This window comes from Lethenteron reissneri, chromosome 65 (genome assembly GCF_015708825.2).
Source record: "Lethenteron reissneri isolate LAM-NWPU_2019-01 chromosome 65, ASM1570882v1, whole genome shotgun sequence".
In the NCBI taxonomy this organism is placed as follows: Eukaryota; Metazoa; Chordata; class Hyperoartia; order Petromyzontiformes; family Petromyzontidae; genus Lethenteron; species Lethenteron reissneri.
Window position 1 is genome coordinate 4,984,342 of NC_083843.1, and position 24,960 is coordinate 5,009,301.

Here is a 24,960-nt window from a genome sequence, read left to right on the forward strand (position 1 = left end):
AAACATTGGCAAGTGACAGGAAGCATTGGTCCAACGTTGGTCCAACGTTAGACCAACCTTGGCAAGTGATTGGAAGCATTGGTCCAACGTTCGTCCAACGTTAGACAAACATTGGCAAGTGACAGGAGGCATTGGGCCAACGTAGGTCCAACGTTAGACCAACATTGGCAAGTGATTGGGAGCATTGGGCCAAAGTTAATGCAACGTTGGTCCAACGTTGGCTCCCGGGTCGCGTCCTCATCGCGGTGCAGAGAGGCCGTGGGGGTCACAGCCCTCGGCCGTTTTCCTGCCCAAAGTTCCCACAGTCGGGCAGCGGAAGGGAAATCGCCCAGCCACGACTTTGCTCTCACTCTGACCACTGACATCCTCCACTTCCGCATCCCCCCCCCACTCCTCCACTTCCACCTCCCCGTGTCTCCTCCCTCCACTCCGTGTCCCCTCCCCGTGTCTCCTCCTCCCCGTGTCTCTCCTCCCTGTGTCTCCTCCCCGTGTCTCCTCCTCCTCCCCGTGTCTCTTTCCTCCCTGTGTCTCCTCCCCGTGTCTCCTCCTCCTCCCCGTGTCTCTCTCCTCCCTGTGTCTCCTCCCCGTGTCTCCTCCTCCTCCCCGTGTCTCCTCCCCGTATCTCTTCCTCCTCCCCGTATCTTTTCCTCCTCCCCGTGTCTCCTTTTTTCCATGTCTGTCTCCTCCCCGTGTCTCTCACCTCCCCGCGTCTCCCCCTCTTCTCGCTTGAACAATTATTAAGTGTGCAATTATGTCAGGTCTTGGGATTCAGATCTCACCGCACGATACAGTTCGTCATAACGACAATGATGCACAAATGTAGGAAAGAAGCACTCGGAACTTGTTTTTAATCTAAGCAACTTTAATCTCACTTACTCTAGCATGAACCTTTTATCATCAGGAACTAATAGCAACGACAGTACCTATGCAAATATGTAGTGCTCGACTTGACACGACAATCCTCCAGCTAACACCGATCAACATTCCTCCTCCGCGCTCTCCGCTCGCTCGCCGCGTTCCGCCGGCCTCGCTCGCTCCGCGTCTCTCCGTCGACTTTCCTCTCCACTCTCCCCGTCACAGTTCAGCCGCTCTTTATCGACTCTCCCGTCACATTCAGCCGTATCTCTATCAGCTTCTCCGCCACACCCCAGCCGCTTCTGCTGGCATCTCAGTTGCTACCTTATACCTAACCACTGCTACCCTACACTTCTCCACTGCTACCCTATACTTCTCCACTGCTACCCTACACTTCTCCACTGCTTCTGGCTCCGCTGCTTCAACTCCAACATCCTCCGTCTCCTCCCAGGCGCGAACTCCCGTCTGCTCCAAAACCCCCTCTCTTTATCCCCCAGCCAATTAATCTGAGGCATCCCCCACGACGCCACTCGCCCCGCTGGCACCTGCCATGTTTTTCCAGACAATGCGGCGCCACTTAGCGACAACAACAACTTCTCGGCCAATCAGCGCCCTGCGTCCTTAATCACCCCTTACCACCTGCTACTGTCCTTAGACAGCGCGTCACCACCTTTGGACAACAACTCCAAGCCAATCAGCGCCCTGTGTCCTTAGTTGCCCCCTACTCGTCTCTGACTTCCCTACGCCTAACGACAATAACACCCTCGACCTCGTTTTCTCCCACTGTACTTCGTGCGTGCATACACCCACTCTCGCGTGTGGCGCGTATTTTCAGGCACTACAAATATACGTGCTCATCAATCCGTATTCAATAACAAAAAACAAATATTGGCTAATATTCACCATCATGTGATGAAAAAGAAAGCGATAGGCAGACTCGATAATAGCAATATTCGTACGGAATGCGTGTCCAAAAACTACGCATATCAAATGGTCAGAAGCATCAACAATCGGATCTCACGATCACGTTATCAAATAATACTTCCAGGCTAACCCACAACAACAGTATCAATGTCAGCATATGTGTTCAAAAAAATATCCTTGTCAAATGTTTAGAGGAATCAACGATCAGATTTGCAAGATTATGTGATTAAAATAATAAAAAACAGCTCATTGAAAAATCATCGTATTCATGCAGGCATATGGGTTCATAAATTGAATGCTTATAAAATGTTTAGAAGAACATCAACAATCGAATTAGTAATATGTGATTAAAATAAAACAACAGCTACTATCTCAACGATAGTATTCATCCCGATACCGTGGATTTGTGTATCACGGTGGCAATCATTATACACGGTCCACCAGTTATGATGTAAAGTGCGATACGAGTTAGTTCCCGTGCGATCCTTGCACGAGGTGGCGTCACCACCTGTGAACTGTGTGGCCACGTGAAGGATGCGTGTGGGGGTCAGTGTTCGTCTTCCGTCTTCTCTGTATCCTACCAGGGAGCGTTGATTAGTAGGCTTTGTCCACCGCTGCAGTTGGCTTGCGACTCAGCTGCTCGCTGCTACTCATTCCTTGTCAGCAGCTGGATTGCTCTGTGGCGGCGCTGGCCCAGCGCTTGCAGCTCGAGAGCAGCTGTACGTCACGGCACTTGCTCCAGCACGCTGCGAGTCTGTAACCAGCAGCCTGGAATAGTTTGCTGTGCGAGTACCCTCGGTACCCCCCCACCCTCCCTCGGGAGGTCTCCTGCTGTGCGCCGATCATCATTGCTCCTCGCTCACTCTCCAGAACTCATCAAAACCCTTATCATTAGATTATCAGTCACTTGGACCACAGAACTTTTACAGCCTATAGCTTGGACAACATGTTCTTTGGGTCTTTCGGTAAAGTCACGTAGAAAGGTCCAAAGGAAATAACAAAAAACTACGACGTTTCGATCGCAACACAAGCGGTCGTCTTCACGAAAAGGGGGGTTAGCTTCCAAAGGCAAACTCTTTATAAGCGCTTGAAATGGGCATCGCCCAAATGTCAGCAGCCAATGTTAATGCAAATTGTGGACAGCCAACCCGACGGTTGTTGGTTTTCCACCAATCAAAGGGCTGCCAGGTGAAAGTTAGCATGTTAATGAGAGATTAGCACGTTAATGGGAAATCGCAAAGCCGCAACTGGGGGGTAATCGGCACGCAGAGTGGCTGTGTTGGTGTGAATCCTGTGAAAGCGCAAGTTTGAGATAGGCGTAAGCACAACTAACATCAGAAGGTGGTAGGATGGGAACATCGCAGCCAGTTATGACTTAAACTGGTTGATAACGTCCTTCCAATGATTTCTCAGTTTGTACCCATCTTCTCGGTTGAAATTGTGTCTGTGTCTATATATATGGATGGCTTCATGAACGAATCTTTGTTGATAGCCAGTGGGCTTGCAAAGTACCTTGGTCTTAGAGAAGTCAATGTCGTGTGAGCCCACCGCATTAAAACAATGATCAGCCACGGCCGAGGTATTGGTCCTACCGTGTTTCAGATCTGCCTTGTGTTCACGAACACGGTCTGAGACATGTCACTTAGTTTCCCCAATGTAACTACTGCCGCAGACACAGCTTAGTTTGTAGACGCCCGGGTATTACATGTCAGGGATCACATCTTTCACAGATGGTATCAAATCACGAATTTCATGTGAACTGGAATACGTACACCAAGCTCTCAAGATGATTGGATATTCAGACTACACAATCCGTAAAGCTATCATCCCAACTGTTGGGAAAGAACCATCTGAGGACCCAATCAAAACCATCACCTTGCCATACATAGCAGGGGTCACTAAAAATATTTCCAAAATCATGAGCAAACAAGGTCCAGGTTCGAATTTTTTACCTGCTTATCCCAGATTATATGGCGTAATAGTAATTGTGAATAAAAAATATACAAAAATAGTCATATTAAACATTTTGATCTGAGCTTCATCATCATATACATTATATCATCAAGTTAACGTTATTCACATTAAGATGTTTTTTGTTCATGTTTTTGTTTTTTGTTTGTTGCGGTTGCACCCAATTCAAGAGCCGAATGGCTCACAGGGCTATACCTAATAAATGAACTTGAACTGGAACGTTTAATCTCATGATGTTTGAAAATATTCCCATGAGGTGGTGGTCTATCCAACTTTACAACTTTTCCAAGCCAAAGCTTGTGGATAATTAACCTCCAGATGCCAGTCTCTTTGTGTGAGGGCGAGGCAGCAGGGGGTGCTCCTTTGGCCTTTGTTGTTTCAAGGAAGGAGTTCACAGGCTTCCGTTACTGCGTTTTTTTTAGAACTCGCTAAATCCAGACGTGAAAAAAAACTATTACATTAAAAATAGGCAATATCACACTTAATAAAAAAATTGGGAAAAGGCATGTATACAATACCGTGTCTCTTCCACCCCGTGTCTCTTCCTTCTTCCCGTGTCTCCTCGTCCCCATGTCTCCTCGTCCCTATGTCTCTTCCACCCCGTGTCTCTTCCTTCTTCCCGTGTCTCCTCCACCCCGTGTCTCCTGCAGGTCCATTGGTCGCACGAGGAGTAAAACTGAGTGGAGAAGCCATGGCCACTACTCGAGATGTTCTGTACCTCCTCACCCTACTGCTGCTCACCATCGTTTGTTCCATCACAGCTCAGGATGGTGAGATGACGGGAGGATACCTCTGTGAATAGTCACCATGTGTAGCCAAGTGTGTGCACGTGTGTGTAGATGTGTGTGTGTACACGTGTATGTGTATATATACATGTGTGTAAATGTGTGTGTGTGTGCACGTGTGTGTACACGTGTGTGTGTACACGTGTGGGGAGCAGTAGTGTCACGGTTAGCGCACTGCACTATGAACCTGGCGACCCGGGTTCGATTCCCGCTCACGACAAACAGCGGTGACGATTATTTGAACCGGTCCTGGGCCTCCCCTAGGTCGACTCAGCCTCAAATTAGTAACTGATGTGATGTGTAAACATCGCCACTAGAGAGAAAAAGGCGGTCGGGCGCGGTGGTAGCCACCCACCCCCTCGTGTGCTGTGCCGGCCTTTATAGGTGCTCACTAACAGCACTTGCCCCTACAGTCTGTTAAAGTTATACAGGGGATATTTGTTTCTTTGTTTTGTGTACCCGTGTGGGGAGCGGTGGTGCAGTGGTAAGTGTGCTGCACTATAAACTCGGCAGAGACCCGAGTTTGATTCCCGCACACGGAAACCAACACCAAATGACGAAAATCTGAATCAGTCCTGGGCCTCCCTGAGGTCGACTCAGCCTCAAATGAGTACCTGGTGCAGTGTGTAAAACCATCACCATTGGGGAAATAAAGTCGGCCGCGCATGGTGTTGGCCACCGACCCCATCATTTCCCTTTGCAGGCCTTCCGGGAAAGATCCTGACAAGGATTATTCAACATCGCCCCCTTGCAAGGCACACTGAGGAGAGGCTTGCAGAGCCGCAATGTGGTTTCAGGGCAGTTCGTCACAGATGCCATATTTTCTGTCTTTTTGCTACAGCAGAGGTCTAGGGAATTCCAACAGGACCTCCATCTCTGCTTTATTGACTTGGGTAGGGCTCTCGGTTGTTCTTCGTGTTTTAGGGGTCCCTGACTCACTGCTCACAATCATTATGGACCTTGTTGATTGTGGGCAGTCCCAGATAAAGCTATGTGGCCAGGAGTCCGAGCCATTCCCTGTTCACCTTGGGGTGGGACAGGGATATCCTCTGGCTCCTAAATGAATTAAAATATTTTTTGACGACGTAGTTCAAGGAGCCTTCTATGGCTGTACCAGAAGACTTTCCATATGGTACAATGGGAGATTGATTAATGCCCAGGTGCGGTCCAGGAATTACTCCCTATTGGTCCACCATGTTATGTATGCTGATGATGTTGTGATTGCTGCACACTCAGAGGAGTTGGAGGTGCTGCTGCTGAACCTGGAGCGTACTACTAAAAAGTGGTGCCATGGTAATTGCGGGTTCGATCCTGAGACCCTGATGCCGGTATATTTGGAGTATGAGTTTACATGCCTCTCTCCCCGTGGTCGAGTGTTGTTTCTAAGAGTCCTTTGGTTTTCCCCTACAATTAAACATACCTTGAGAGGTTTTGGCTTTTTCCACTTGATAAGCCACTTCGTTGAGCTATCATTTGTGGGCAGGTTTCTTGACCTGGTAAAAAATGTTTTTAAATAGATAAGTGGGGTCTTACCATCAGTCCCACCAAAACTAAGCACCTGCCTAGGTATTTGTAGTCATCAAACACTCCACCCCCTCAACGGCCTATTGATGATGCAGTAGTTGTGGAGGGAGTAGAGAGGTTTCCATACCTGGGCAGTGTGCTTATGACCAGCTCCGGTTTGACAGCAGAGGTCTCACTCCGGATCAGTTGAGCGGCATTATCTTTTCATTGCCTGTGTAATGCTGTGTGGAACCAATCTGGTCTGTCGCTCCACATGAAGCTTCAGGTCTTCTCGGCCACAGTCATGCCCTCCCTTCTCTATGCTTGCGAAACGTGGACCCCCCTAATGGAACATCTTCGCCGGTTAGAAACATTTAGGGTGGTCTGCCTACGATCCGTCCTGGGTTTAACCTGCCTGTATTGTGTGAGGAGCTCACAAATCCTTGAAAGATCTGGATACAGTTCCATCGGTGAGCTCTTCTGGTAGGCAAGGCTGAGTTGACTGGTCATGTAGCCCGCATGCCCAGCCATCACAGCCCAAGCTGCTTCTGTTTGGCCGCATAGAGGGGGCTAACTGGGCGCAGCACGGGCTAGAGAACAGATGCAGCTGATGTGGTAGAGGAGGATATTAAGCTGAGTGAACTACCCGATGACCGGAACCAGCAGTGTCAATATCGGCTTATGTACGGGAGGCTCGTGAAGGACGCTACTCGGCAGTTGGAGGTAGTCCCCCTCCAGCAACAATGGAGGGCAGAGGAGCGACGCTCGCAACAATGAAGGGAGTGCCCGTCGGCTAAAACACAGCAAGTTGGCAGAGTAGGGGGCACAGGTGGTTTATTTGCCAGTCATTTCAGTCAACCCATAACACCTGCAGGCTCTGTTCCGTGACCTGCCAGTAGAGATCCTGCCACACTTCACATGTACCTGGCCTGGTACAGGTGCCGTGGTGACGTCACCATGATTTAGTGACAAATGGCGGCTGTTGTTGTTGTTGTTCAATTACCACTCACGACCAACACTGGTGACGATTATCTGAATCGGTCCTGGACCTTCCTTATGTCAACTCAGCCTAAAATGAGTACTTGGTGCAGTGTGTCCTAAACATCATCAAAGGAGAGCCAAAGGCGGCCGGGTGTGGAACTGGACACCCCGTGTGCTGTGCTGGCATTCATAGCTGCTGCTACTCACTAACAGCATCTTCTTGTTTCTTTCGGTAAAGTCACGTAGAAGGGAAGTAATAAAATAATAAAAATAAAACATAATAAAACAATTCTCACGACGTTTCGGCTACAACGCAAGCAGCCGTCTTCAGGTGAAGAATGAGACACTACCAAACTAGGAGCTTATATATAAGCTGCATTGGGGGTTGAAGAGCGCCTTAACAAAAAGAATGTGCATGTGAAGAGGAATTTAGCATATTCATGGAAAATGCGTAGGCGTTGGGCGGGGGGGTGTCAAAGTCATATTATGCCCATGCATTATGCAGGATCAGCAGCAACCAAGGGGGGTGCAGGGATTAGCAGTAACAAAGGGAAGGAATGTTAATGATATGTAGCTGCAGTTACTCAACAACCACGTAGAAAACTAAAGTATAAACTACATAAAAAACTAAAGTATAAACTGCATCGCACCATCAGTATACTTACTATACTCTATAATAAGCTGAGTTACTAACAGCAAGTAATACATTACCATTCTACCTCGTAAAAATTCTATAATATGCTTCCATCTAGACCTTATTCTCTTACATCACACGAGCATATACCGTACTATATACTGCCATAGATAAACCCAACATTAAATTATATACTGTATTGCTGTAAACCAACCTATATCTTATACATTTAATATAACACTATGTATTATTCTACACACCCTAATGTGTGTCGAAATGGTTTATTACGTCCTTCCAATGATTGCTGAGCCAGAATCCATCTTCTCGGTTAAAATTGTCTCTGTGTTTGTATATGTGGATCGCCTCATGAACGAATCTCTCATGATAGCCAGATGGCTTGCAGAGAACCTCTGTCTTGGAGAAGTCAATATCATGTGAGCCCACTGAGTTGTAACAGTGATCTGCCACGGCTGAGGTGTTTGTCCTACCGTGTTTCAGGTCAGCTTTATGTTCACGGATGCGGTCCGAGACATGTCGTTTGGTTTCCCCAATGTAACTGCTACCACAGAGGCAACTTAGTTTGTAGACGCCAGGGTACTGTATGTCTGGAACCACATCTTTTACAGACGGTACCAGATCACGGATTTTATGTACTGTGTTGAATCGGACATGGATCTTGTGTTTAATCAGGATTTTAGAGATCTTTTTTGTGACCCCAGCAATGTAGGGTAAGGTGATGGTCTTGAAAGGCTCCTCAACAGGATCCTTCTTGATGGTTGGAGTGATGGCTTTGCGGATTGTATAGTCGGAGTAACCATTTGCCTTAAGAGCTTGGCGTACGTGTTTGAGTTCACTGGAAATGTGTTCATGGTCGGAGATGCATTGGGCTCTATGATATAGAGTCTTGATGAGGGAATTCTTCTGGGATGGATGGTGGTGGGAATCCGGTTTTAGATAAGCATCCGTGTGGGTGGCTTTCCTGTAGACAGAGTGGCTCATTGAACCATCAGGTCTCCTTTTGATTAGGACATCCAAAAAGGGTAGCTTGCCATCATTTTCGACTTCCATGGTGAATCTGATGGCTGGGTGTATGGAATTGATGTGGTCGAGAAATTGGTCTAGAGCAGGCCGGCCATGTGGCCAGATGACAAAAGTGTCGTCTACGTACCTCTTCCATAAGGTCGGGCGTAGAGTGGCAGTCTGGATAGCGTCCGTCTCAAATTTCTCCATGAAGATGTTGGCTACAACCGGAGATAGGGGGGAGCCCATTGGGGTGCCCTCAATTTGCTTGTAGAAGGTTCCATTCCAGGTGAAGTATGTATTGGTTAAGCAGTGTCTCACCAGGGGGGGTACCCCAGCATTCAGTCCTTGATGAACCAAGTCTTCAATGATTGCGATGGTGTCAGGCACAGGTACCTTGGTGAACAAGGAAACCACATCAAAACTGACAAGCAGGTCGTCTGGGGACAGGGCAATCCCCTTGATTGTCGATACCAGGTCAGTAGAGTTTAGTACTGCAGAGGTGGTTTTTCCAGTGAAAGGCCGTAGGATTTCGGACAAAAAACGAGCCAGTTTGTAAGTGGGGGAGTTGATAGTAGAGACAATGGGACGAAGAGGTGTATCTTCTTTATGTATCTTTGGCAAGCCGTACAATCTTGGTGGTCTGGCTGCAGAAGGTTTCAACGAGAACTGTTTGGTCTGATCAATTAATGCGGTTGAAGCAGAAATGATGTTGTTGGTTTTGGAGACGAGGCTGTTGGTGGGGTCTCTTTTTATTTTTGTATAGCTGCCATCGTTTAATAGTTCTTGAATTTTGTTGTTGTATTCTATTTTGTCCATGATGACAGTGGCATTGCCTTTGTCGGCTGAGAGGATGACAATGTCATCCCTCTTTTTTAATTGAGCTAATTCAAAACGCTCCTCTTTGCTGATGTTGCTAGCTGGCTGTTGCTAGCTGGCTTTACCGAAAGAAACAAGAAGATGAATCCCTGCAGTCACGAAAGCTTTAAATCACTAACAGCACTTACCCAAACAGTCTGTTAACACCACAATGGGGATCTATGCCCTTGTGTGTACACTTGTGTTTAACTCCTGTGCTGTGTTCACACAGATCAACCGAGTGATGAAGAAATCAAACGCAAGTGCGGGTTTTCTCTCAAAGAAATCCACGGTCAGTACAGCAGACGCGCGCGTGCATGCATGTGGGTGTGTGGGCGAGCGGTCCGGTCTGTGATCTGACTTGTAATCTGGTCTATGCTCTGGTCTGTTCGTGATCTGGTATGTAATCTGGTCAGTGATCTGGTCTGTGATCTGTTCTGTAACCTGGTCTATCATCTGATCAGTGATCTGGTTTGTGATCTGACTTGTAATCTCGTCTATGATCTGGTCTGTTTGTGATCTGGTCTTTGATCTGACTTGTAATCTAGTCAGTGATCTGGTTTGTGAATTGCCTTGTTATCTGGTCTGTTAGTGATATCGTCAGTGATCTGACTTGTAATCTGGTCTGTGATCTGGTCTGTGAGTTGTCTGGTCTATGCTCTGACTTGTCATCTGGTTTGTCATCTGGTCTGAGTGATCTGGTCTGTGATCTGCCATCTAGTCTGGTCTGTGATCTGACTTGTATTTGGTCTAAGATCTGGTCTGTTCATGAGTGATCTGGTCTGTGATATACATTCTAGTCTGGTCTGTGATCTGACTTGTATTTGGTCTAAGATCTAGTCTGTTCATGAGTGATCTGGTCTGTGATCTGGTATGTTCGTGATCTAGTCTGTGATCTGCCTTCTGATCTGGTCTGTGATCTGGTCAGTGATATGCTCTGTGATCTGGCTTGTAATCTGGTCTGTAATCTGGTTTGGAATCTGACTTGTAATCTGGTCTGTGATCTGGCTTGAAATATGATCCGTGATTTGACTTTGTCTGGTGTGGGATTTGGTACGTGAGTGATACGCTGCATAATCTGGTCTGTGATCTGGCTTGTCATCTGGCATTGTATCTGGTTTGTGATCCGTTTCAATGCAGATTGCAAGTACGCGAAGTGCCTCAATGCCAGTATCATCTGCACTGCCAAGAAAACCGAACAGACGGCTGACGACATCTCAAGTAAGTGCCTCTGTGATGACAATGGTTGTGGTGATGTTGGTGATGATGGTGGTGATGATGGTGGTGGTTATGATATGGGCTGGAGAAAAGGTGGAATGATGCGGTAGGGGAGGATGTAGAGCTGAGTGGACTTGCCAATGACCGGTTACAACGGTGTCAAGATCGGCATCTATGGAGGAGGCTCGTGAAGGATGCTAATGGACAGTAGGAGGGCAAATGAGTGACACAACAAGCAGAGCACCATGGTTAAAAACCATCAAGTTGGCACAGTAGGGGGCACAGGTGGTGCATCTGCCAGTCATCTTCGTCGGTCAACCCGTGGCATCTGGGTCTGTCCCGTGACCTGCCAGCGAGCGTTCGACACTTTATGTGGTGACGTCACCGCCACTTAGTGGCTAATGGCGGTTGTTGTTGATGGTGGTGGTGCTGATGGTGGTGATGTTTTTCTTACAGACTGTCAGATGGAACAGTGTATGCTTACCCGAAAGGAGTGTGAATCACCACTCAACAAGTACCTCAGTAAAGAAGAACGTCAGTACCCCTCTATATTTCTACCACTACCCCTCTACCCCTACCCTTCTACCCCTCTACCCTTCCACCTCTCTACCACTACCTTTCTACCCCAACCACTCATCCTTAACAGACACCCCAAACCCCTCACACCTAATCCACGATCCCTGAACCCTAACCCTCACAGTCGACCCACAACCCCAGCGACCCTTGACCTGGTCGCGTGATGCCGCTTTGCGCTCCCCCCCCCCCCCCTACAGAGTGCGAGGGCGACCACTTCACCGACACCGACTCGAAGTGCCTCATCAACTCGCGTGGCTCCATGGAGGCACTGACAAGTACGTCATTTGCCATCTTGCATAAAGCAAGGTATCAGTGGCCGTCTTGCATAGGGCAAGGCAGTGGTGGTGGCCATTTTGTGTAGGGCAGCAGAGGCAGTGTGAAAATAATAGGTTTTAGCCTTTCTGGCAATAAAACAGGTGCTAAGATGTTCAAATGCCAAATAGACACCTTTTGCAAGGAATCAAGTCTGCATTAATGATACACACTTGTGGCAAAACATGCAAATAAAACATGCTCTGATAATATATGCATTGTCTTTGAAACTAATTGGCCTACACCAGTGGTGATGGTGACCGATCAGTGGCGGTGGTGGACATCTTGCGTAGGGCGGCAGTGGTGGCTATATTGAACAGGGAAGTGGCCATGTCGCTCATTACAATCGCAGTCCTTGTTCTAGCGCGCTCGCGGCCGTAGCGGATGCATTATCAAAAGAGCCGAGTCAAGGAGATATGATTTCCCCTAAAACAATGTGGTAACGATACAATTTGGCGCGACAACGATGTGCTGATACGCATGCCACGCAGTGACATGGCAGGACAAATAACCGAGGGTATGCCGCCGTCGCATGTTATGATATCGTTCCCACGTACCGTTATCACCATACCGCTCAGCCGTGCATCTCAAGCAAGTGGCTCATCGTCGACCGCTCAGAAAATGGTGCAAGCATTATAACTGTGTGCGAGTTCCGCGTTATAATGGCACGCACATTCCACATTGCGCGAAAAGTGTTCCCTCGATGGACGAACCACGTTATTGCGAAAACACGTTCCAGTGTAAACACTGCCACGTGCTAAGTGAGGGCTTGCCATACATGGACACTGGATGGGCTATGTTGTGGAGTTGGCGAGCCTATATAAAAGTGGGTGGGGCTAATGGATAGAGGGAGGGGTTTGACTAGTCCACCTTGTGGACAATGATGGTAATGATGATGATAATATTCATCACGATAATGACATTATCTATGGAACCTTTTTGACAGTATCTCAACGATGAATTGCTCAACCGATGAATCCTATGATACTTGCATTGCCTTTGTACTGTTCACATTTTGGCATTCTCTGGTCAACACTGTCTCTGGTGTAGGCCAATCAGTTTTAAAGATAGTGCATCATATATTTATCAGAGCATGTTTGCATCTTTTGCCACAAGCTCCTGCAGTTAATGCAGACTTAATTCCTTGCAAAAGGTTTATATTTGATGTTTAAACACCTCCTGTGTTATTGCCAGAGAGGCAGAAGCCTATTATTATTATATTCTTCGATAATGATGGTGGTTCTGCTATTTATGTGGACAATGATGGTGATGGCGGTAGTGTAGCAGTTAGTACGCTGCGCTACGAACCCGGCGACCCGAGTTTGATTCCTGCTCATGGCCACCAACACCAGTGACGATTATTGGAACTGGTCCTGGGCCTCCCCTAGGTCTACTCAGTCTCAAATGAGTACCTGGTGTGATATGTAAACATTGCCACTGGGGCGACAAAGGCGGCTGGACGTGGTGTTGGCCACTCACCCCCTCGTGTGCCATTCCGGCCTTCATAGGTGCTGCAACTTGCAAACAGCACTTGCCCAAACAGTCTGTTTAGGCTATACATGGGAGCTTTGTCTTATGGTTCTACCACTGATGTGGAAGATTATGGTAATATTGATCATGACAATGGTGGTGATGGCGGTGGTGGTTCTGCTGATGTCGACGATGATGGTGGTTCTGCTACTCATGTGGACAATGATGGTGATATTGATCAAGATGGTGGTGATGGTGCTGCTACCGATATGGATCAGGATGGCAGTGGTGGTTTTACTACTGATGACGACGATGATGTTTTTTTGTGGTTCTGCTACTGATGTGGATGATATTGGTCACGAGGATGATGGTGGTAATCGTGGTTCTGCTACCGATAATGATGATGGTGGTGGTGGTTTTGCTACTGACGGTCTGTGCAGCATGCAAGCACAATGGCTACCTGGTGGATAAGCGGGTGTGCTTTGAGAGCGAATGGAAGCGCCGGATCGAAGCTCACGGTGGGTGCCCGTCGGTCCTCGTGTCAAAGTGTGGTTCATCTGATATGCTAATGGAACACATCCCAACAGTCTGCGAAGGCTATACGGGGGGTCTTTGTCTTTTTTGTATAAACTATGAACAGGTTTTTATATTATTTTACCAGGTGTAAGGCCTCGTAGTTCTTTTTCAGACAAGTGACCTGCCTATCACGAACGATAGCTCAACGAAGTGGCTGATGACATGTACATGTATAGCAGTAGCCAAATAATCTGAATGCTTGATGTCGATTCTAAATGTGGAGGTAAAAATTGGAAGACCCAGAGGAAAATCCACACGACCACGGGGAGAGAGAGAGACATGCGAACTATACAGCAGGCATTGTCAGGGTCGGGATCGAACCAATGACCTCCTGCATACCAGGCGAGGTAGCTAAAATTGAATACCAATATCCACTGTGGGAGCACCCACAGGTGCGGGAAGGGACAACACAATAAATGTAAACGCATCCACCGCATGTTGATTAACTGTGAATAACCCAACCGATAATAGGTACAGAAGTCGCTCTGATAGCATTTTCTATCCATTCCATGAAAACTCCTGTCAACCTAAAATAGCTATTAAATCGAATTAACTTATAAGTTGAAAATTAAGTAAAAAATTACCAAGTCTGCACCAGAGAGAGCTGTTTCCGCTGCCAAAATAGAAAACGTATACCATTAAAGAAAGCCAGTCGAGGTATAAATGGCTCATAAATAGAATTAAACTATTTGTAGTTTACCAGGTAATGCCCATTGAGCTATGTAGCTCTTTTTCAGAAGCGACCTGGCCATCACAATTGATGGCTCAATGACGTGGCTTATCACGTATAAATTTATAGCAGCCAATACTCTAAATGCATATTTCTAAATGTGGATGGAAAAACCGGAGGACCCGGAGAAAAATCCAAATGACCACAGGGAGAGAGACATGGCAAACTACAAATATACAGGCATCAGAGGGTCAGGATGTAACCCACAGCCTCCTGTGTACCAGGTGATGTAGTTAACATCCCACCACCATGGCGTCGCTGATTGGCTGAGGGCATGGCTCACCAACCACTTTAAAGCTCTTTGATTGGCCGAAATTGGCGCCACTGTGCGTGACGTAAACTTTTTACGGTTTGTCAACATTTGTAACGTTAAGTCGAAACCATGGGGTTAATATGGGAGGCGAAATGTTAACCCAAAAACTGTTAACCCGATGTGACTGTTAACCGAGGGACTACTGTACGGTATATTGTTAGATTCATATGATCCATTATAACTTATGTGACTACTCTACCCCCCAATCTGGTCTTCACACCAGATAGGCTCACAGTGATTACATTACTTTTACTCCTCAATTTAAGACTGAAACTGGAAGACTTCGCTGTGATGAACCTGCTGATTGTTGTTGTTGTTGTAATCGCACCAAGTGAAATGTCATAGTTACTAGAATTGTAAATATTGTTGGTGGTTTACTCTCCAGCACACAACCGGTTAGTGCTGAAGTAGTCACTAATTGGCACCACGTTTTGTTTACGTGAAGGGTACGGGATAGAGGAGGTGGTCATGGTAGAGGGGTACCTAGGGGGTAGGGAAGGGTAGGGTAGGGGTCATGATAGAGGGGTGCAGGAGGAATATAAAAGGGTAGGGGATAGGGGTCACAGTAAAGGGGTGAGTAGGGGTCATGGTGTGTTTGGCGATGGTCGCTGCAGGCTTCATGTGTGTTCATGGTTCTTCTCCCTGGTTTCTGCATTTGTAGCCTTAAATGAGCTGAACGAACACGCAATCACCAAGGAGGCCGAGCGTGAGTCACTAACTCACACAGACACACACGGACTCACATACACACGCAGACTCACACAGACACACAGACTCACAGACACACACGGACTCACATACACACGCAGACTCACACAGAGATACACAGATTCACACAGACACACACGCAGACTCACACAGACTCACACGGACTCATACAGATATATACATACTCATGCAGACTCACACAGAGAAACAAATATTCACACAGAGATGCACAGACTCACACAGAGATACACACAAAGAGAGCAATGGTGGCGACTGGCCTACAGATGTTCAGAGGCTTACACCTATGTAGCATCCACACACCTACCGACCTACCCACCCACGCACCCACACTGCACACCCACCCATGCACCCACTCACCCACCCACAAGTTCAAGTTCATTTATTAAGTATAGTCCTGTGAGACATTCGGCTCTTGAATCGAGTGCAACCGCAACAAACAAAAAACAAAAACATGAACAAAAAACATCTTAAAGTGAATATGTGACTGAGTGCAAACAGAAAATCCAAGAAAAGACAGCAAAATATTGCAGAAAAAACACCGTACACCACCGCTGTGTGCAAACATCCCAGTGGGATGCAAGTCAAACAACCAACAACAACCACAAGACAACTTAGATTAAGGCCATCAGTCTAACTCTGTACTACAACAAACAAACATGGCTTAACCAATACACTTTTCGAAATAACCAAAATAAAGCCATGAAAGCAATGAAACAGTGATCATAGGAACTGTGACGGAACTTTCACAATAAATGGCATAAACAACATGTACCACCAAACCCTGTAGCCATAGCTGGCTGCATGAGTCACTCCACAACAGCAAGAGCATCAATCGGAGTATTATAATTTTTCAATGCACCTTTAAGATCAGCACACTAAATCAAAACACAGGTCATACTTTGTAGCGATCATCCGGAGCGAAACATTTTATTTTAGGCCACTGAATAGCACTGGCAGCTAGGGGTGTACAACTCCTCTAGAGCAGTTTTGAGTGAAGATCTCATAGGTAGTGACTCAAGTTTCAATTTATTTGCAACAGCATTCCAGACCCTGGGGGCATCAATAGCAAAGGCCCTTCCTCCAGTATATGTACGGCAATAGGGAATATGAAGCTGGTAAATGATTGTAGACCTTAGGTCAAATTTGTTCTTTGAAACAGAGAGGAGATCCAGCAGGTAATCTGCGGATTTTTTGTAAGTACATCATGAATAAATAAGATCTGGTGCACAAGCCGTCGAACATTCAGAGATGTTAAGTTTGACCCAATGTAGAGATCACAGTGGTGAGTCCTATATGGGCAGTTCAATGCAAATCTTAAGGCCGAGTGATACATTGAGTCAAGCTTCTTCAGTACAGTACTTGGGGCTGATTTATACACGATGTCACAGTAATCAAGTAGAGGCAGTATGGTAGCTTTTATCAATTCCAAACGGAACATAGGGGGGAAGCAGTGCTTGTGTCGATATAGAAAATCAATTAAAATGTTTGTCTTTTTCCCAATATAATCAATGTGATCTTCAAAATTCAGTTTTTAATCCAGGATGACCCCAATATACTTATAGATCTTGACTTGCTCTATTTGATCATTATTTAAGGAATGTAATTGGGGGAAAATAACTTCCCGCTTTAGTCCCGGTGAGAAGCATAGCACCTTGGTTTTGGCAGTGCACACCTACCCACACACCCACCAAATCATCTACACTACACGCCCACCCACCCACGCACCCACACTACACACCCCCGCACCCACCCACACTACACACTCACGGAGGCTGTGGCGCTAACCGCGGGTGATGTGGTGCCCCCTGCAGAGTGTGCCTACAACACGTGCTTCCAGAGAGTGGAGGACTGCCTGAGCTCCCACCACTCGGAGATTGCAAAGAACCCCGGTGAGGAGACTACACAGAGACTCCTCCGCACAAAGCCTCTACACAGAAACTCTACATACATAGAGTCTCATCATAGAGAGACTTTACATTCCAATACTCCTCCATACAGAGACTCTACATACACAGAGATTCTACATACATAGAGTATCTTCATACACGGAGACTCTGTGGAGGAGGCTCATGAAGGACACTGCTACTAGATGCATTTGCCCTCCTGCTACAGCGGAGGGCAGAGGAGCGACACTCACAACAATAAGCGGAGTGCAAATCACTCCTTAATTCCGCCATCGCATCAAACTAGGAAATTTACAGCCCTTCCTGTTTGGACCCCACCCCTTCCTGGTTGGGCCCCATGCCTTCCTATTTAGTCCCCACCCCTTCCCATTTAGGCCCCACCCCTTCCTGTATAGGCCTCACTCCTTCCAGGTTGGGCCCCTCCCCCCTCCCCTCCCCCCCACTGTAGGGGTAGGGGTGGGCGGAGTCACAGTGATGGCCACCAGAAACCCATGTGATAAGAGATTGACAAGATCAATTACTTTGACTTGGAGTTTGATTCTCTCCCTCTCACCCCTCTCTCCTCTTCTCTCTCCCTCTCGCATCCTCTATCAATAAAAAAAAACCTATTAACTATTTTTATTTTACCAGGTAAGGCCCACTGACTTATATAGCTTTTTTCAGAATCGACCTGGCTATCAATACGAAGTGGCTTATCATGATCACGTGGAAATGTATAGCACCAGCCAAATACTCAAAACGTTTGATGTCGATTCTAAATGTGGAGGGAAAAACCGGAAGCCCCGGAGACAAAAATCCATGCAGTGACCACCATGGGGAGAGAGAGACACACAGACTCCAAATATACCAGGCGAGGTAGTTAACATCTGATTCTCCCTCTCTGTCTCCCCGTTGTTCTCTCTTAGGTTCCAAGAGAAAGTTCAGAATCAAGCAATGCGCCTACATAGCGGTCGACTACCCGCACGGTGAGCCACGCGTGGGGACATGTTGTGTAGAGGTGTGGGCATATAGTTTAATAATGATGATAATAATGGTGGTGATGATGATATTATGGGGAGCGGTAGTGTAGCTGTTTAGCACGCTGTGCTATGAACCCCGCAACCCGAGTTCGATTGCCATTCACGGTCAACATCAGTGAATTGATCATGGGCCTCCTCTAGGTCGACTCAGCCTCAAAAGAGTACCTAGTGTGGTGTGTAAACTTCACAATTGAGGAGAAAAAGGCAGCCGGGGCGTGGTGCTGGTCACCCACCTCGTTGAGTGTCATGCCTGCTTTCATAGGTGCTCACGAACAGCACTTACCCGAACAGTCTGTTCAGACATAATTCAGGTTTTTTGGGTCAGATCACATAAATATATAAATGTGTCGTTAAACTCGCCACCACCCGACACGGCCAAGTAGTAAGGTTTGTCACGTCAACAGAACATGCCAATTCATTACTAGTACAGCACACCGGTGTGTTGGAGAGCCAAGCCACAACATTTAAAATCTGAGTACGACGTTTTGCCAGTAATTATAACCAGCTTCATCAGGCGACAGCCAGATTTTTGGAGAAGTCCACCTGTTTCGTTCCTTAAATAGAGGCGTAGATGTGATGACAACACTTGTTTGCTCTTCTGTCGCAAAGTGGGGGGGATTATTAAATCAACGTACATTATGCATGCGCATTATGTGAGTAAATTAATCTCGTACTTTTTTCCCATTGTGTGTACTAAAATAGCCGTACATTTATATATTTACGCGATCTAACCCAAAAATCCTGTATTATGGATGATATTGGTCGCCTACGTGTTAGTCTGTTCAGACTATCAAATCAAATCAAGCTTTACTTATATCGCACAATTCATGCAGCAAAGCAATACAAAGTGCTTAACAGGACTAAATTAAGCGACTGATGCAATATAAACAACAATAAGAATGATACATTTTAAAAAGTACATGGCATTATAATGAACGTAAAGTATAATAAAATACACAATCAACGCGTAATAAAGGCATCCTAATTAAAAGCCAATCTAAAAAGGTATGTTTTAAGATTTCTTTCCCTCAGATCCTCAGGCAAGCTATTCCAAAGGCGAGGACCATAGTCATTTTGTTTTGACGGTGATGCTGATGATGCTGGTGATGATGGTGATGATAATGTTGTAGATGATGGTTATGATGAAGATGGTGGTCATGATGGTGGGAATGATGGTGATGTTGATGATGATGGTGGTGATGATCATGTTGATGATGGTGGTGATAAAAAACAGGTTTTACCCTTTCTGGCAATAAAACAGTCGGTTTTGATTTGAAGCTTTTGTGACTGCAGGAATCCATTCTCTTTGGTTCTTTCGGTAAAGTCACATAGATAGAAAATTAATAGATCACGACGTTTTGATTGCAACGCAAGCAACCGTCATCAGGTGAAACAAACACAGCAGTTCTCATCCTTGCAAGTACTGTGTGTGGTTAATGCAAACTTGATTCCTTGCAAAAGGTTTCTACTTGGTGTTTGAACATCTTAATATCTGTTTTATTGCCAGAAATGGTAGAACCAATTCTTATTTTTTATACTGACAAAAAGGTCCCATTTTTTTGCGGTGGTGATGATGGTGTTGATGATGATGGTGTTGATGATAATTGTGGTGACGTTTATGTGTGTGTGTGTCGTCACTCAGAGTGTGAGCAGATTAAATCCATCTCTGGCTGTGTGGACTCGCTGCAGAAATGCATCAAAGATCACCCAGCACCAACACCTGTCCCCATTGGTGAGCTCGACAGCAGCAGCAGCACAGTCTGATTTTTAAAAATGATTTTACCAGGCCCCACGTTCAGCTATGTAGCTCTTTTTCAGAAGCAAACTCGCTATCACAAATGATAGCCCAATGAAGTGGCTTATCATCATCATCATGTGGACTTTTTTTTAGCAGCCAAACACTCTGAACGCATGATCATTTTAAATGTGGAGGAGAAAACCGGAGGACGTGGAGAAAAATCCACGCGACCAAGGGGAGAGAGACTCCATCTGCCATTCTTCCACTCAGGTGGTGGGTGTACATCCAGGACCCCATTTAAACCCACAGTGGTCTGGTCTCAGCTAGCTGATGAAAGTTGCAAGCGAGAATTTCATCATCGCTTGCAGATGGGGTTGGCATCGTCCCCCACTCCTCTGGATGTCGAGGGGAAATGGGCGAAGTTTAGGATTGTGGCTCATGTAGCTGCAATGGCTGCCTTAGGTACATGGCACAGACCTCCCTAGAGACCCTGGCTGGTGTTCAACCTGGCTGAGAAAAATCGACAGGCCCACTCTCATTGTCTACAGCATCCCACATCAGAGAATGAGGAGGCTTACCGCAGCCTTCGCTCGGAGGTTTGGAGAGCCGTGTGGCGCTGCAAGGATGCGTGGTGGTCACGGGTTGCTAAGGAGATGAAGTCTGCTTCAGTAGCCTGCGCTAACAAACCACTCTTTAATTTCATCAAAAAAGTAACTTGCAGCGCTACACCTATCACCATCATAAAGAGAAAGAAAGGTGATCCATTCTCCGACAACCAGTAACAGGTTTGCAGATTTGCCAAGTATTTCTGTGAGGTCTTAGGAGAGTGGAAATCCGTCAGCCTGGAAAGCATCATGGGGCAAAGTGGGGATGACCCTGCTGAGGCTGCAGTGCCTCAAATATTGGAAGAATCATTCACCCCCTGTGAGTGACTCACTGAAGTGCTATCTATTGAGGAAGTACAGAAGGTGATCCAGTCTAAGAACAGAAAAAGCAGCGGGCAGAGAAGATCTCCGAAGCGACATGCTGAGGGAGGGTGGCGTTTGCGTGTAAACTGCCCTACACGACATCATAATAACAGTCTGGATCACTGGATGGGTTCCGCAGGATTGGAAGGATGCCCTGGTGGTCCCCCTATTTAAGAAGGGGGAGGCACAAACTGTAACAATTACAGGGGCATCTTCCTCCTCAGTGTTCCGGGAAAGGTCCTGGCAAGGATTATTCAATATTGCTTTGCCAGGCATGCTGAGGAAAGGCTTGCAGAGCCCTATTGTGGTTTCAGGCCAGGGCGGTTTTACACAGATGCCATGTTTCTGTCCGTATATTACAGCAAAGGTGTCGGGAATTCCAACAGGACCTACATCTCTGTTTTATTGACCTGGTCAAGGCCTATGGTACCATGAATAGGCTTGGGTTCTGGGTTGTTCTTCGTGCTTTCAGAGTCCCTGACTCTCTGCTCACAATCATTAAGAACCTTCACAATGGTGTGCAGGCCCAGGTAAAACGACGTAGCCGGGAGGCGGAGCCATTCCCTCTTCACCTTGGGGTGTGACAGGGATGTCCTTTGGGTCCCACATTATTAAAAAAAAATCGGCTTTATGAAGCCTTCTATGGCTGTCCTGGAGGAATCTCCATCTGATACAGATGCAATGGGAGGCTGATTGATGCTCGGATGTGGTCAAGGGATGGCTCCCTATTGGTCAACCATGATCTGGTGATTGCTGCTCACTCAGAAGAGGAGTTGGAGGCGCTGCTTCTGAACCTGGAGCGTACCACTAAGAGGTGGGGCCTTACTCTTAGCTCCACTAAAAATAAGCACGTGTCTGGGTATTTAGTACCATCAGAAACTCCACCCCCTCAAATCCCCATTGGTGATGGGGCAGTTGTGGAGAGAGTGGAGAGTTTTCCATACCCAATTAGTGTGCTTATGACCAGCTCCGGTTTTACAGCAGAGGTCTCACTCTGAATCAGTCGAGTGGCATTATCTTTTCATCGGCTGCGTAACGCTGTGTGGAAGCTACCTGGTCTGTCGCTCCACACAAAGCTTCGAGTCTTCTCGGCCACGGCCATGCCCTCCCTTCTCTATGTTTGCAAACATAGACCACCATAATTGAACATCTTCGGCATGGGCTAGAGAAGAGATGGAGCGATGTGGTACAAGAGAATGTGGAGCTGAGTGGACTTGCCGATAACTGCCACCAGTGGTGTCAAGATCGGCCTCTGTGGAGGAGGATCGTGAATAACGTTTCTCGGCAATTGGAGGCAGTCACCTTGCAGCAACAACGGAGGGCAGAGGAGCGATGCTCACAATTGTAGTAACATCGCTAGATGTCAACATGCTGGGTGCAGTGCCGGCCCTAGAGGGGCACGGCGTGCGGTGTAGTGACATCGCGGATACCACAGTGGTGTGGGTGAGGTACCGGCCCTAGAGGGACCCAGTGAGCGCTGAATGATTGCGCTAGATGGCACCACGCTTGGCGTGCAGTGCCGACAATACAGGACAGGGTGTGTGGGTGCCAGCCGAAGGATGAGGTTATTCGAAGCCATGGCACTCTGGTTGACCCGGGAGGACACGTGACCAGTTAAGTCTACAAAGGGGCCTCCAGAGGGGGCTAGAGGCGGTCACGTGATTGGGACCCAGATCCTTCCCGAGGATTCTAGAAGGTGGACGTGGCCAAGGGCGGAGCTGGCCACGCCGCAGAGAATATAAGCCGAGTCCCGAGAGGGACCAGGGTTGTTGTTGTTCATCCTGGAAGAAACCTTCGTCTACGTTCTCCGTTCAACAAGTCTACAACATGTGGACCCGCGCCGAAGCTGTTGGTCCAGGTCCGTAGTAGCAGTTACATTGTAACTAGTGTAGTTAGCCTGGTGGTCACCACCATAGGTTGTTATTTTGTTAAGGGAAAGTTATATTATTAGGTTTTTTCGGGAAAGTCACGTAGGTAAAAAATTAAAATGAATAAAAGTAAAATAAAATAAATATCATGACGTTTAGGGGGCAACACAAGCTTCCGTCTTCAGGTGGAACCGTCACAGCACGATAGCGGTATCAAGTGATTTTTATATAACTTTTATTAATTTTAATTTTTTACCTACGTGACTTTACCGAAAAAACCTAAGAATATGAATCCTTGCAGTCACGAAAGCTTCAAATCAAGGGGAAGTTACCCCGTGTGTTGGAACTGCATAAATGTGTTGCCTCCAAGTCTACGTCTGCGACTCAGTTGAACCCATTACACAATGAGGGGAGCGCCTGGGGGCTAAAACACAGCAAGTTGGCACAGTAGGGGGCACAGATGGTCAGTCAACCCATGGCACCTGGGTCTGTCCCGTGACCTCCTGCCAGCGGGCGTTCGACACTTCACGTGGCCTTTAAGTGCACCTAGCTTGGCACAAGCGCCGTGGTGACATCACCGCCACTTTGAATCGCTGTTGTTGTTGAGTGAGAGTGAGTGAGTGAGAGCGAGTTTGAGTGCGTGTATACAAACAACCTAACCCTTCCAAACTCGACCTCTGTCTCCTCCAAAGGCATCATTGTTGGAGCTGTAGTCGGGGTGCTTGTGGTGGCCGGAGTAGGGGTGGCGTTGTTATACATGCGGCATAAGAAGACCGGTAAGGGACATCGCATGCAGAACCACAACATATTAGCTCCGCCCACACCACCACTGGCTCCTCCCACACGCAAATTGGCTCCGCCCACACCCCCATTGGCTCCACCCACACTCCCCACTTGCTCTGCCGACACCCCACTGGCACCGCCCACACCCTGCTGGCTCAGCCCACACCTTCACCGGCTCCGCCCACATCCCCACTGGCTCCGCCTACACCACCACATACTCCGCCCACACCAACCACTGTCACCGCCCACAGTCCCAAGGTGAGTGGTAAACATTAACTTTGAGACAAATGGCCGGGCGTGGTGTTGGCCACCCACCCCCTCGTATGACAATCTGCCGGCCTTCATAGGGGCTACTCGCTAACAGTACATACCTCGACAGTCTGTTCAGGATATACGGGAGATCTTTGTGTTTGTGATGAACCCGTAACGCTCATCCACTCTATCTCCTCCCCCACAGGTCCCTTCCGGCGTCCGGGAAATCCAATCGCATAGAGAAATTACCGACACAGCAACAACCAGCTCTCCCCACTCTCCTTTCACTTTCTCCACCCACTCTCCCCTCACTCTCGCCCCCCTCACTCTCTCCCCCCAACCTCTCCCCTCACTCTCTCCCCCCACTCTCTCCCCCTAATCTCTCCCACCACTTTCTCCCCCCTCACTCTCCCCCCACTCTCTCTTCCCCCACTCTCCCCCCACTCTCCCTTCACTCTCCAACCACTTTCTCCTCACTTTCCCCTCACTCTCCCCCCACTCTTTCCCCCCACTCTCTCCCCACTCTATCCCCACTCTCCCCTCACACTCTCCCCTCACAGTCTCCCCTCACAGCTCTCCCCTCACACTCTCCCTTCACTCTCCCCTCACTCTCCCCTCACTCTCCCCTCACACTCTCTCCCCATTCTCCCCTCACACTCTCTCCCCACTCTCTCCACTCTCCCCTCACACTCTCCCCTCACTCTCCCCTCACACTCTCTCCCCATTCTCCCCTCACACTCTCCCCTCACTCTCTCCCCCCACTCTCCCCACTCTCCCCTCACACTCTCTCCCCACTCTCCCCTCACACTCTCCCCTCACTCTCTCGCTCCACTCTCCCCACTCTCCCCTCACTCTCTCCCCCCACTCTCCCCACCTTCCCCTCACTCTCTCCCCCCACTCTCCCCACTCTCTCCCCCCCACTCTCCCCACTCTCCCCTCACTCTCTCCCCACTCTCCCCTCACTCTCCCCTCA

The 24,960-nt window shown here is 47.7% G+C and overlaps 1 protein-coding gene across 1 annotated transcript; it reads left to right on the top strand.

Moving 5' to 3' along the window:
• Positions 1-4,400: 4,400 nt before the first annotated feature.
• LOC133359523 (uncharacterized) lies at positions 4,401-24,343 on the top strand. Its single transcript, XM_061577945.1, has 12 exons — positions 4,401-4,520; positions 9,764-9,823; positions 10,672-10,752; positions 11,206-11,283; positions 11,523-11,600; positions 13,548-13,625; positions 15,388-15,432; positions 17,267-17,344; positions 18,265-18,324; positions 20,021-20,110; positions 23,645-23,728; positions 24,193-24,343. Exons 1-12 carry the CDS (start codon positions 4,442-4,444, stop codon positions 24,225-24,227), a joined length of 846 nt encoding a protein of 281 aa, XP_061433929.1. The 5' UTR covers positions 4,401-4,441; the 3' UTR covers positions 24,228-24,343.
• The last annotated feature ends 617 nt before the right edge of the window (positions 24,344-24,960 follow it).